Source organism: Phaethon aethereus, assembly GCF_964289735.1.
Source record: "Phaethon aethereus genome assembly, chromosome: 2".
Lineage (NCBI taxonomy): Eukaryota > Metazoa > Chordata > Aves > Phaethontiformes > Phaethontidae > Phaethon > Phaethon aethereus.
This window is the reverse complement of record NC_138582.1, coordinates 143,577,248-143,590,235: the sequence shown is the minus strand read 5'-3', so window position 1 is coordinate 143,590,235 and position 12,988 is coordinate 143,577,248. Positions and strand designations below refer to the sequence as shown.

General features: G+C 44.5%; 1 protein-coding gene across 1 annotated transcript in view; it reads right to left on the bottom strand.

Annotated features, from left to right (window-relative positions):
- Nucleotides 1–11,212, bottom strand: part of SLC25A13 (solute carrier family 25 member 13) — a gene marked incomplete at both ends in the record, with an annotated part of 189,792 nt that extends 178,580 nt beyond the window's left edge. The window contains 2 exons of the mRNA XM_081996506.1: nt 10,570–10,688; nt 11,069–11,212. Coding sequence (XP_081852632.1) covers nt 10,570–10,688; nt 11,069–11,212 — 263 coding nt within the window. The remainder of the gene's footprint in view (nt 1–10,569; nt 10,689–11,068) is intronic.
- Between the last annotated feature and the right edge of the window lie 1,776 nt (nt 11,213–12,988).

Genomic DNA, 12,988 nt, shown 5'->3' with positions numbered 1-12,988 from the left:
AATACCGCACCTGCCATCTGAGTATAGAGTTGAATAGTTGGTAAAGTTTTCAAAGCAAGTTTTGTGGGAACATCAAGACTAGATTTTCAGGTAATGGTTCTCCATCTCCAACATCACCTGGAATTGCTTGTTCTTGAGACTTCTGGAAAGTGGGACTTTCATACATTGTTTTACACATCACATATTTAAGAATTGTTTCCTGGGGAAGCTGCATGTTTTCTATAAAATGGAAAAAACTCTAAAGCAATTTTTATTTTACTTCAGTATCTGTCAAAAAAGCTGTATTAAGTCTTCCCTCTCCAAATAACCAAGTTAAGGTTTGCAGCCAAAGTTTGGCATCTTAAGTTTAATGTATTCGAAGTGCATGAGAAAACTTGCACATAATTTAGTAGTCTAATGCACTTGTTTAAAAAGGAAAAGTAGGTTTAATTGAGCATACAACCGTGTCAACTTGTCACTCCTGGAGCAGGTTACATCTGCAGACTGGGGCTGATAAATGTTGCTGTAGCTGTCTGAATAAATCCTGAATTTTCAGGGGAAAGGGACCAACCCAGCATTTTTTTGACACCTAAAGATCCAACAAATAATGGAGGATATTTGGTGTCTGCAATGGATTCAAGTCTGAGGTGGAGGGGGGGAACAGAATAGTAAAGCTTTACCCCTTTGATTTCTTGAGACTGGAAGTTACCGGCTTAGTAGAAGACAGAGAAGAGAAAGGAGACCAGCCCAACTCCATATTTCAGCTTTGGCCCAGATGATGCAATTGGCTTTCTGTAGGTTGACTCTCAATGGGGTCATAGTTAACCTCAAGGCAATAGTTTCCACAGGGCTGCAGAAATCAAACCAAGCAGGACTGGCTGCAAAAATCAGAGCCTCAGTTGTTAAAACCTGAGGATCAGGAACACTCATCAGACAAAACACAGCTTTTGGGTGAAGAGAGAGAGGATACTGGGTTTGGTAATGATACAGCTGAATATCTAAAACAGTGTAATATACTTGTCAACATAATTGCAGTTGTTTGTCTGATGAACCTATTAAGTGTTACAATTTCTTTTTCCTCAATTTTGTCTTTTAGGTCATTTTGGAACGTGTTTTTTAAGCAGTTATATATGAATTATAGAGGGAATTGGTAAGAAAAATTGTAATCGAAATACTATTTTGAACTGGCTTCTTAGACTGTAAGCAGCTATGATAGCTTCACACCTTCCTCCTACCTGTTTATAAACACCAAGGCTTGATACTGTCAATGGCAAAAGGAAGAGAAGTACGTGGTCTCAAGAAAAATACATGCATTTCTCAGAAAATCATGCCATGGACACTGTTTTTCATAGCACAATAGCTGTTGGATCTGAAAAACCTGGGGCGCCGTGGTCTACCTGGAGTGAAAGACTAGCCAGACAAAATTGGCAGGGGAAAGGGGCATGAAGAGTCTCGGGGAGGTGGGGTGGTTTTCCATGGTTGCTCAGTACAAGTCAGTAGCAGAGCTGGAAAGAGAACCAGAATATTTTGACAGCGATACCTCATCTAGCAGCTCCTGCCCTCCCTGTCTGCTTCCTTGTCATATTTGAGCATGCTTATGAAGACGGCACCCTGGTGCCAGCCACAAACCAAACATCTGTATTACCTTTTGTCCAAGAGATGCCCTATTCTCCAGCTCTGTGGTGGCAGCATGGGCTCACCGGACACCCCAGCCCTGAGCTCCAGCATCCCTAAGGATGGCAGCAGCCTTGCAGATGGTGGATGGAGAGGCAGTCCCATGGACCTGCCCCTCGTCCCTGCCTCCAGGAGGGCTGGAGCTGCACTGCTGGTGGTGCAAAGGGTCCCACCAGGAGCAGGAGCTGAGGCTGCACCCCGTAGGGTCCTTCTCAAGAGTGCTGGGAAGGAGCATTCTTCTGCTGCCATGGAGACCCAGGGCACTTGGGGTCTGGCAATGCTTCACACCCAGAAAGATCCGACCTTAAAATCACCAAACAGCAAATCATTAAGAGGTTCGTGTGTCAGATTGAACACTTGAGTGGTATATTGCAAATACACAGGATATTACACATCATCAGTGAAAATCAGTTAACTTGGAAATCCCATCTAGACTGGGCTTTTTCATGGTTCTATTAAGGCACTTGCATATTCTTAAACACAATCACAAAATAGCACACTAGTGGTTTTACTGTCAAATAAATACCTTGTAAGTACAAGGATTTCTTTCCCCTCACCATCACCGCTCCATTTATCTTTTGCTTAAATCCTTCCTCTCCAGAAATAATACAAATCAAGCCTCCGGGGCCTGTTTATATAATGGGGATTTATGTCATTTCAAGACAAATGGCATTTGCTAAGTTTCAGGGAAGCACCTGTATTAATTGTATTTCCTGCTCATGTGTTGCTTTTGTTTGCAATAAAAGAATTCATCTCAGGTGAGTTAACCTTGCTTTTAGAGAGGGCACCTGCAGTTATCTTAGTGCTTATTGTAAATCAAAACATGTTGAGCCTTTAAAGCAGTGAAATAAAGAGGTGCTGACAAGAGGGTATGCCAATAGGATTAGGAGCTTTTCTCACCGCTTGTATTATCAGGATGGAGAATTGAGTCACGTTAAATTACAGGGGGAAGAGATATTCCCAGAAATTCCACAGATCAGAGATTGACTTGCTCCTTCAGTAAGCCTATGGATAGGAGGGGCATTCTGTGTTCGGCAAGATTAAGGAAAAAAAAAAGAAGAGAAAAAGACACCTCCCTTTTAGCCCTAGGCGTCTATAATTGACCAAGATTTTTCTGCTTGTGATTTGATCCATCCAAACCCTGTTAGAGGCACTTGCCCCCAACTGAGACCAAGGCTGAGGTGAATAAGAATTAGGTGACTCACTCATATGTACTATACATGCATTCACATCTATTAGGATAAATGACATGTCATTCAATTTAAGCACAGGCAACTGGAGATTGTCATATTTTGAAAATGACAACTGTTATTTATTTATTGAGAATATTTATACAGGTTCTTCCTATGTACAGAGAATGCATTTTTCAGCAGCTGCCACGACACCGGCGAATCAGGCAATTACACAAAGACCAGAAAAGCAATTCCACAAATGGAGAAACAAAGCCGGCGGGATGCTGGCCACCAGGTCTGGGCCAGCAGAGCTGAATGGTGCAAAGCACCACCAAAGTCATTAACCTAGCAGTTTTCTGTGGTAATTTTTAAAAGTGCTGATCACGAAAGTGCTGCAGAAAGCAATATGTTAGGTGGCAGCAGGCAACGGGATTTGGACAATTTTTAAGAATGGAAAAATTGGAATTAGTCAGATGCTGCTTTCCTGGATTTGGGGCAGGGAGGAGATGGGGAGGAGAAGCTTACCTTCCCCTCTCCTCACCCCAGTGCATCCTTTTCCCTGCAGCAAGGCTGGTGTGGTGCGTCCCAGGTCACACGCTGCAGCCAGGGGGGTGGCTGTCCTGCCTGTCCCTCTTTAGATCAGGGCTTTCTGTGTCTACCTCTATTGCCAGGCTGTGAGCCACTTGTTTAAAAAAACTGTCATTGTTAGTGCTGTTCAAATAAGCACCGATCAAAATTATTTCTATCATAACACTTTTTTATGAAGTACAGATTTTTCATTAGGTAGGTAGGTAGACAGATAAAAATGAAAAATCTATGTGGTCATAAAGAGACAACATTTACAAAGTGGTTATGAGTTTCCTACTCTTATATTAGTACGAAGTAGGACTTTTACACTCATGTCTAATCTTCAGGTTGGACTCCCGCTCTAAATAATCACTGCAGCTTGATGGATGGGACTCCCTCCAGAGTGGACACAAGGAGCTCAGTTTGCTATTGCTTTTTTTTTTTTTCTGGATGTCTTTATTATATTAATTTTCTAACACATTTAACTTTCATCAGAGAATCTAATCAATAAAAAGATCATATTTCTGAATCTCAGAAGTTTTGTCTTCTTCATGCTATATTATTCGGAAATCTTTCATTTCTTTCCGTAACTCTAGATGCTCGCCCGCGCACGTTAAATGGGAAGCTCACCATACCTTTTATAAGTACAGCTAACACACAGTTTTGTGTCTGATGGTTCCATTATGCAGCAACATGATTTGTTCCACATTAAAAGTCCATATTCACCACAACTTTCATCTTGTTTAGCCTTCTTACTTAGCACCATACACTTTCAAAACACTTGAGAGAAAACGTGAATCACTAACTGCCCTCAAGTGGGAGCCAAGGCCTATCAGCTGTTTGGAGGAGAAACTGAGCATTTGCCTTGTAGCATAAAACACATTTTCTCCACTGAAAAGGTGACCATCAAAGTACCAAGGCCAACATTTTTGGCTGTGTGTTGACTGAAGTTAGCGACCCAAGTAAATATCCTACGGTTCTGCAATTCTTGTTAAATCAAAGATGCAGCCCCTGTGAAAGCTGGTTATGAGTTGGAATAAATGTGACTGAAAGTGCCTCCCAGGACAGCCCATCTTTGAAACATTGGCCCGTCTGTTTTAGTGTTTTACATTTCTAATTTTCCTGAGAATGTACTTTGCAGGGTTTGGCACCAAAACAGACAAGAACAAACCAAAGACAAGGGTCTGACTGAACATCAGCAGACCTGTTTTGTTTTCCCATGTGTTCCTCCAGTCAAATACTTGTGAGAAGAATTGAAGGAAGGGTGAGAAAACAAGACACTGGATATCGAATTTTATTTCTAAACCAGAGAAAGCCTCAGGTACCAACAAGGCAAATCTGCATCAGCTCACCAGGCACACAAGAGGCTCATGAAGAGGTTTGGCCGTGTGGTTGGCCGTGCGTTGAGGAGGACAGGACTGTGGGCCAGGACAGCCTCTCCTGCGTCAGGCCCCACAACACGTGCTCCATGCGGTGCGGTGCAAAACAGGGGGGACTCGTCAGTCCTCTCACCCACATGCCGGGGTGCACAAATAACCTGCTCTGCCAGATAGAGGCATGATTTGCAGAATTTTTTTAATTCCTTTTTTTTTCAAGTCAGCAGTTTCAGTCCACCCAAAGTGAGGTGTTTCTGAAGCCCTGCGCAGATATTGTTATCCGTATGAGAAAAAAAATAATGAGTTACATTAATTAAACATTCAAAGTTACATTTTATTTCAGAAAGTCAAACAATTTTATAGAGGTAAAGTCCCATCAGCTTTGGTTTTTCTGAATTGTTCCCCCCTGCATTATGGCTGGGGGGTGGGCTCAAATTTCCCCTTGAATTCATCTGGAATTTACAAAGTCCCTTTTTGTCCCTCAGCCAGAGTCCCCATGTCCCCCAGAGGCGATGGCCCTGGCTCACACTCTGTCTTTGCATGATAAACCCCAAGCAGCAAGAGGAGAGCAGTCATGGGGACGACTTTCCTCTCCCATCCATTTCCCATAGACCTTGGCAGCGCACAAGCCATCTACTTGATTTGACGTGGGGACTTACAGGGTACATTTACATTGCATTCATGGTTCAGACCCACAGCTAATGCCCCTTCCTCCAAACATGCCATGAGGTACCAAGTTCCAGCAGCCGAGAATACACCCTGGTAGATGCAGTCCTTGACGGATGTAGGGAGAGAGCAGCCTCACTCAGGCACAAGCAAAGCAAAAATGGGAAGAAAATGGAGCAAGACCCGTTGGCCATACCCTTCTGGCCCACCAGAGAAATTCAAGGAGGCCGCATGCATGTGCTCTCCGGTGAAACCACGGCAGAAAACAGCTTCTCATGCTGTTTCCAAGGTTTTAGCAAGGATACTGAAATTTGTTAACAGAGTTAATATGAAAATGTTAAGAATGAACCAATAAATGCTACTGCAGAGATGCTTCTAAATTGCCTAGTTAATTGTGGGGCTGGCAGAAGTTATGCAGACAGTTAAAAAGACAGTTCAATTACTGGCAACATATACTGAAGATCAGTAGCCTTAAATTACAAATAATCAGCTCGCTCAGAAATATCAATTGCAACAACAAAGGTGTTTCAGTGGATGCAGGAGCCTCATGCAGTGAGCGTACGTTTGTAAAAGCCACTTACCCATGTGAATTGATCTGCAGTTCCCTGCCCCATCCTTCATGTTTTGCTTATTTATGAAACTTGATCATTGCCTTCTTTCCAGAGATGTCTTCTCTGCTGGCAGAAGAATGGATACCATTTCACCAGCTGATGGAAAAGTGGATACATCATTTATAAGGTCCAAAATGACGGACAGCATCTGTCTCGGACCTCATGCTTTGGGAAAAAGTTACATCTGTGGAAACTTTTGCAAGGTTGGTTGTTTAAATCTTCTGTACAACTCTTGGACAATAATTGATGAAATTACGTTTAATGAGGAGGGAATGCCTCAGGAAGCAGTTCACATTTAGCATTCTTTTGGGAAGTATTTTTGCCTATCAGGAGGTTTTGAGGAATATATATTTGTTAGTATCCTGGAAACACTCTTATCATTTTATTCTATTCTGAGCAATGCTTGAACAAAAATATACTTTTAAAAATTATTAGTTTCTAATAACTCACAGCATCTGTTGTCCAGGCCATAAACTGCATTCCATCCCCAAATAAATTCACAAAATCCTTAAAAATTAGTCATCCTCTTACTATTGGCATAGTTGTCTGGGTATTAAACTGTGCCCTTCCTGCTTGCAGCTTCATGATGTGATTACCTTAGTACCACCCAACTGTGATAATATCATGTATCAGTGATTTTGTGCGATAATATCATGTGTCCATGATATTTAATTACCAGAGAAAATAAGATAGACAAACTTTTTGCTTTTACACATATCATCTATGTAAACAAAAAAGTAGAGCAATCAGGAAAAACTGATATAAAAACATATGTACTAAAACATTCCTTAGCAGAAAATTACTTGTATGAAATTCACAGCTGCTTCTGGAAAGCCTTGCTGTGGTCCTTCTGTAGATCCTCTAGTAAAATCTATAACACAGTTAATTAAAGAGTTCAGCAGAAGCATCCTTGCTGGGAGTCCTTCAAAGCGCAGCTGATCTTAAAAACTCCTGTTTGGCACAAAGCAACCACCTGTCAATATTTCAATTGCTGTCCTCCCCGCCTGATCACACTTCAATTGTTTCCCAATAATTATTATAATCAACCACCGCAAAGGGCAACTAGTTGTTTCAGGGGTTTAGGTGGGAGGCAAAGAACTGGAAAAAAAAAAACCCAACCACCCGCCCAGTCATTTGTACACATCTTTCCTCGGGGCAGCTCCTTATTCGAACAGCTGCTGGCGAGGCACAAATCAGCCTCAGAGCTGAGCCAAGCCTGGATAGTATGATGCATCCTGATTTCTCGGGGTGGGGGGTTGTTGTCGTTGGTCCTAATTTGAGTCCTGCACATGACCAGCAGCTTTCCCTACTGGAAATAATTTCTCTAAATCAAAGGTTGCTGCAGTGTTTCAAGCCTGTCAAAGATCTCTCGTTGGACAAGCTCCTTCAAAAAAAAAAGTCAGTGTCAAAAATCTTAGCCTCGAGAGCCAGGTTTCGCTTGATGAAAGGACTGAAAAATCATTTGCCAATCAGGATATTTTTCTCTGTTAGATTTTTTGGGAAGCAAATATTTCAGGGTTGGGGTTTTTTTATTTTATGGGAATAAATGGCTTGGATCTATTGTTATTTATGTGGCTTTATTCTCAGAGGAGAAAAAAAAACCCCACAACTGAAAACCATGACCCACCCTACTAACACTGCAAAACATCTGAAAATGTTCTAGTTGTGATGGAAGCTAGTGCCGAGTAACCTAGAAACGCTGAATATTTTTGACCTGGTCTCTTACTATTTTGCACTGATTTCATGCCAGTGCAAATTCATTTGACTGAGTGGAACTTCACTGAGTCTATTTCTTTGAGCTGCTGTGGGTTTTTAAGTGATATTATAAAGATTACTCAGGGAAAAATCCTGAAAATCTGTTGAAATCTATTCGGATTTCAGTGGAACCAGGAATTCACAGTTGAGGATAAAAAATCCTGCGGGGCAACATGGTGCATACTATTATGCTGCTCAACCCTGGTACTAATATTAGTTGTTATGCATGGGGAAGCCAGTCAGATTGCAATGCTCTTAATAAATAGTATTGTTTTATAGCAGAGAAGCAAAATGACGCACACTGGGGTGGGAGGAAGGCAGAAATAATGGCTCTTAAATCCTATGGTGTTTGCACTGAATCCAGCAACTGGAACAAGGGAGACAGGCACCGTTGCTGGTAGCTCAGGGAAGGCTTCAGCCTAACGAGCAGCTGCAGCCCAAAAGCAAATAACCGTTTTGCTGTGCAAGGAACAGCACGCTCGGTCGTATGGAGGACGCTGCTTTGTAAAAAGCAGCGTAGTCTGCAAGGACGGGCAAAGCTCTGCTTCCTCCCCCCTCGGAGGAGAAAGGGGTCCTGCCGGCCGAGAGACGCCTGCGGAGCTGGGCTGGCAAAACTCTCCTCGGAGGACAGAGTGAAAAAATGGGGTCGGTTTTCAATAGGAGACGAAAAGAGGAGCCACGAGAAAAGAAGGTAATAGAAGAATGACTGCATGAGGAGAATTAACGGTGGGAAAGTCTCTTTTCTTCGTCTCATAATAACCCAGAAAAAGAAAAGTTTCTATTTCATTAATAAAGGAGAGTATTGAACTAGGAAATGCAGAAATGCTTATTCTACACAACGTGCAGTCAGTCTGCAGGGGTCCCTGCCGTCACCAGGTCCCAAGGACGTTATGATACTTCAACTGGCATGGATATAAAACACATCCAGAATAACCGGGAGAGAGGACAAAAAAACCAAAAGAGAGAACAGACCTCTTGGAGGAGAATCCATCTCAACAGTTAATTAGCAGAGGACGCTTAAAGCGAAGGGACTCTTCCCAGAAGCCTGTGGAAGGTAATCCCCACTGGCAGAGGAGCAGTCCTCCTGCCTGGGGAGAGCCGCCCTCTCGGGGGGCTGGAGGGTGCTGGGGGTCCATGCCCAGGGGCAGCAGCACTTCTCCTGCCGCTAAACTCTCCTCCAGCTCCTGGATCCTACCCTCTTCCTCCAGGCCCTCAGGAGCACTTCCACGCTGACAGGCTTGTGCTTGTCTTCACCATCTCCTCCTACCTACACCTCCAGTGTCCCAGTGAAAAAGCCCCTTCCATGCCAGTGAGATTTAGGATAGGCTTGGTGCTTTGGCTGGAGTTCTCTCGTATGACAACCTTTTCTTTTGCCATATATACTTTGCCCTGAGGCATAGTAGCAAAGCTCTTGAGTCAGCCTTTCTCACCCTTACCCAGAACTCAGCCTATTTCTTTAGCTTGAATATGGGTAACGTAAATGTCTTCCCCCATTTTTCTCTTCCACTACTTGTTTCACACGCTTTTGCTACACAAGCCCATAATCCGATTGTGTTTTGTTGTTTGACTCCTGCCCTTCATGTGTTACGGGTATTTAAACTCTCACCTTGATTTTCAGGAGATTAATTGCAAGGCCTGATGGTTAGATGTGTGTATCTCCCACCAAGTTCAAGGAAGAAAGGGTGGTCCCAGATTTCTGAGAAATCTGAGCCCAAACCAAGGAATCCACTGACCACAAGCGGTACTTTTTGGGAACTCGTGGCCTGCATAGAGGATGACTGGGAGCAGACTACCGCTGCCAGCACTTTTAAAGCACACCGCCACTTAAAGTAGTCCTGTGCATGTAGGTGCTAGTGCATGACTGGCTCCCGGCTTTTACCAAATGCTCTGCTTTGTTTCTTTTGTGGGATTAGGCAAAAAACGTTGGCAGTAGCAACAAGATATTTTTGAAAGAAACTATGCACAAATACCTATCCAGACACATGTGTAATTGTTGAGGTTAGGAGCTCCGTGGTGGCAGACCTTTGCAGAGCTGACTATAGGAAAAACATTTTCAATGCAAGTTCTGTTGGCAGTGCACAAACAGCACATGACAGTCTATATACTTTTCTTTTGCTCAATTTACACGCTTTTTTTTAGTTCCTATTTTTAATGCATATCTCTGAAAAAACACAATCCTATTGTATTTATATCAGTTGTTATAATATTGTATTTATATCAGTTCACACACGAAATCTGGGTTTCCTTACATAAGTTGTGTAATTTTGTGAAGTGGTGCATTTAGCAGAAGTTGTTTAAGGTTATACCATTAATTCATGAAGTTAAAGCGCATCACATGGTAAATAGGTTCCAACCCCCGTTGATTTGCAGCCTACAAATAGGCCATCGAGAAGATTTACCACAATCCTTTTGTCATTTATCATAATAGCTTATAATTTACTCCTATTGCTGCCATGTTCCTCCTCTGCCATGTTACACTTCTTCACCTGGCCTCTGCTCATCTACTTGTTGTCTACTCAGAGCCATTTTAAAGTTTCCCTCTGTTTTTCTTCTGCTTGTTTGAGCTCCTGCTAAGTGATACTGCTCTGCTGAGCCATCCTTAGATTGTTCCTCCTTTGATCGTTTCAAACTGGCTCATACTTTGCACTAGTTCTGGTTTAAAATTAGGCAGCTACTTAAGTGCTTTGCTGAACCCGGGTGTCCGTGTAATTCGGTTTAATCTTTTCCCTGTCTCACCGTCTCCCCTCACAGCCTTGCGGTGATTAGTACCGTTCTCCTCTGATATAGGCTCTTCCAGCAATGCCAATTTTGCAGCTACTTTTCTTGTTGAACTGGTAGGAAAAGGTCATTAACTTGTTGTCCGTAGTCCATTCCTGGTTGCCAATGAACTGTTCCCCACAAACCAAGGGTCAAGAGTTGCCCTAACGTACAGCTGATAAGCCCCTGCTCCAGTAGCTGCAATCTCCGCACTTGTCCCACACCATCAAGTATAAATGTACACTCAGCAGTGGGATAATGACACAGAGCCACCACCGCAGCTTCCATCAAGATGAGGTTTCAAGGAGTGAAACTAATAGCTATCGCAAGAGCTATCAAAATTATATTAAAAAACACAGTATTGCTCTTTCTACTTAGGCCTTTCATCCAAGGATCCCAGCGCACATTGCAAACACCGAGCCAGGCACTTTCCACTAATGCTGCTTCCCTCTCCAAGGTTTCCACCTTCAATGCCACCCACCTCTCCTACAGCTGTGATTTCTTTTCTCACCTTCTCAATACTCCATTTCTTCCAGCGCTTACACACACTTTCTCTATCCCTGCTCCCTCTGCGATAAAAGTCCTGATTTCTGTCGCTCTCTCTTGGCTTCTTCTCATCCTCCCTCTCCACCACAGGCCCTCCGCCGCTCACCATTTCCTTCAGCAGCCCTCTGACCGCTGCGGCCGCTGTTTGCAGATGCGGAGAGCGCTCCGCTCTGTCCGTGTCCTGCCCCACCGGGCGAGGGAGCCCCTTGTCCCGCCGCAGGCACCGGCGGTTCCCGCTGCACCGGCCGAGGAGCTCCCATCCCACCGGGGGCGAGCAGGGGCTGAATGTCTACGCTTGCGGGTAAACCACTTAACTTCGCCCGCTATTAAGGGCGAGCAAATTTCCTTGTATAGTGGAGGCGCAGAGATGCTCTGTAAGTGGTTCCTATAGCAACTGTATCCAGGTGAAAACTCCTGCTAGAGCTCCCCTTCCCCCTTCCCTCTCTCCTTTCTTTGCAGTGGTTTTTCATGGCGAAAGGGACGCAAACCGGCCAACTGGGTTGCCCGGACGAAACACGGGGCGTCGCGTGCCCGTGCGCTCCGTCGGGTGGCTCGTCGGCCAGCCAGGCGTCAGTGACCACGGATGATCAGTGAGCATGGACTGAGGAAACACCATCATTTTGTGGAAGGAGAATATCAGCTGGTTTTTGTGGCTTTGCAAAGGTGTTTATCTGCCACCTTCGTTCTATTGTACTTGTCACCCAGGTCCCACTCTGCGCCCAACAGCCCTGACACAGAAATCGCCATCTCCTTCCGCACCAAAATTATAATGGCACGCTAAGCAAGGTTGTTAAAAAGGTCTCCTGGGCACAAGAGAGGAAACTCTCCATTATAATTTGCTACAGCATCTGAGAAGGGAAAATACAGACATCACCTCCTTGCTGCGAAGGGAGGACAAGGCCCTGGCTGTGAGCTTCACCTGAGACTTCCATTCAGCCTAAATGGTGGGTGCAATGGCCACACACCGAGGTCCCCTTTCAGGTCTGCTGTGCCCGTCCTGCTGTGTGTGGGTGGAAGGGACTCTCTGAGTTATCCCGAGTTTGACCTGCAAAGCCCACTGCGTGAGCATGGATCAGCGTCCTCAGCACTTTATCTAAGCTAACTGGCGTTGCCGCAGAGACACTTGTCTCTCCATGTCCCATTTGAGACCTGAAGCCTCTCAGCGTTTAGATCTCCATCATCCTTGGTACATGCTGTGCATGGTAGCTATCTGATGTTGCAAATTACTGACACAGTCATATCCTCTGAGTAGTTGCTGATAACTGTGAGCAGCCTTCAGCCAACGTTCAAGGTCAGATTCCTCTTTCCCTGCCCCACCAGCCTCTGTTAGGACACAAACCCAGCCGTGCAGGGCCTTATCCTGACCCACCAGATGCAGAGACCTGAGTTTGCTCACTCCTTGCCATCAGCCTACACCTGCTCACACAGGCACCCGGGGTGCCCAAAGTGTGGCTGTTGCTGGAAGGTGCTAGGACGAAGATGCCAGCAGATATCCAGAGCAGTGGTGATTAACCCTAGAAGGGCTTCAGCTCTTCTGCAGTGCCACACTGTGAGATATTTACTGCCAAGTTTGGAGGATCTTCCCAAACTGCATGCCAGTGCTGTGTGCTCATACCTTACAGCCCGGCTATGGATTAGCTGACTGATCCAGCATGGAGAGAAAGAGACTCTGTGGCAACACATTTATCTCTTACCTCTCATGGGAATGGATTTTTTTTCTCCTCAGGGTTCAACCCTTAAGTGTCAGTAAAGAACCTGCTTTAGCTTTTTGCAACTGTAGGTAGAATGTACCATACCGACCTAACTCACCGTATGGGACCACAGGATAATTCAGGCTGGGAGGGATCTTGGGATGTCTTGGTCCAGCCTTCAGCTTACAGCAGGG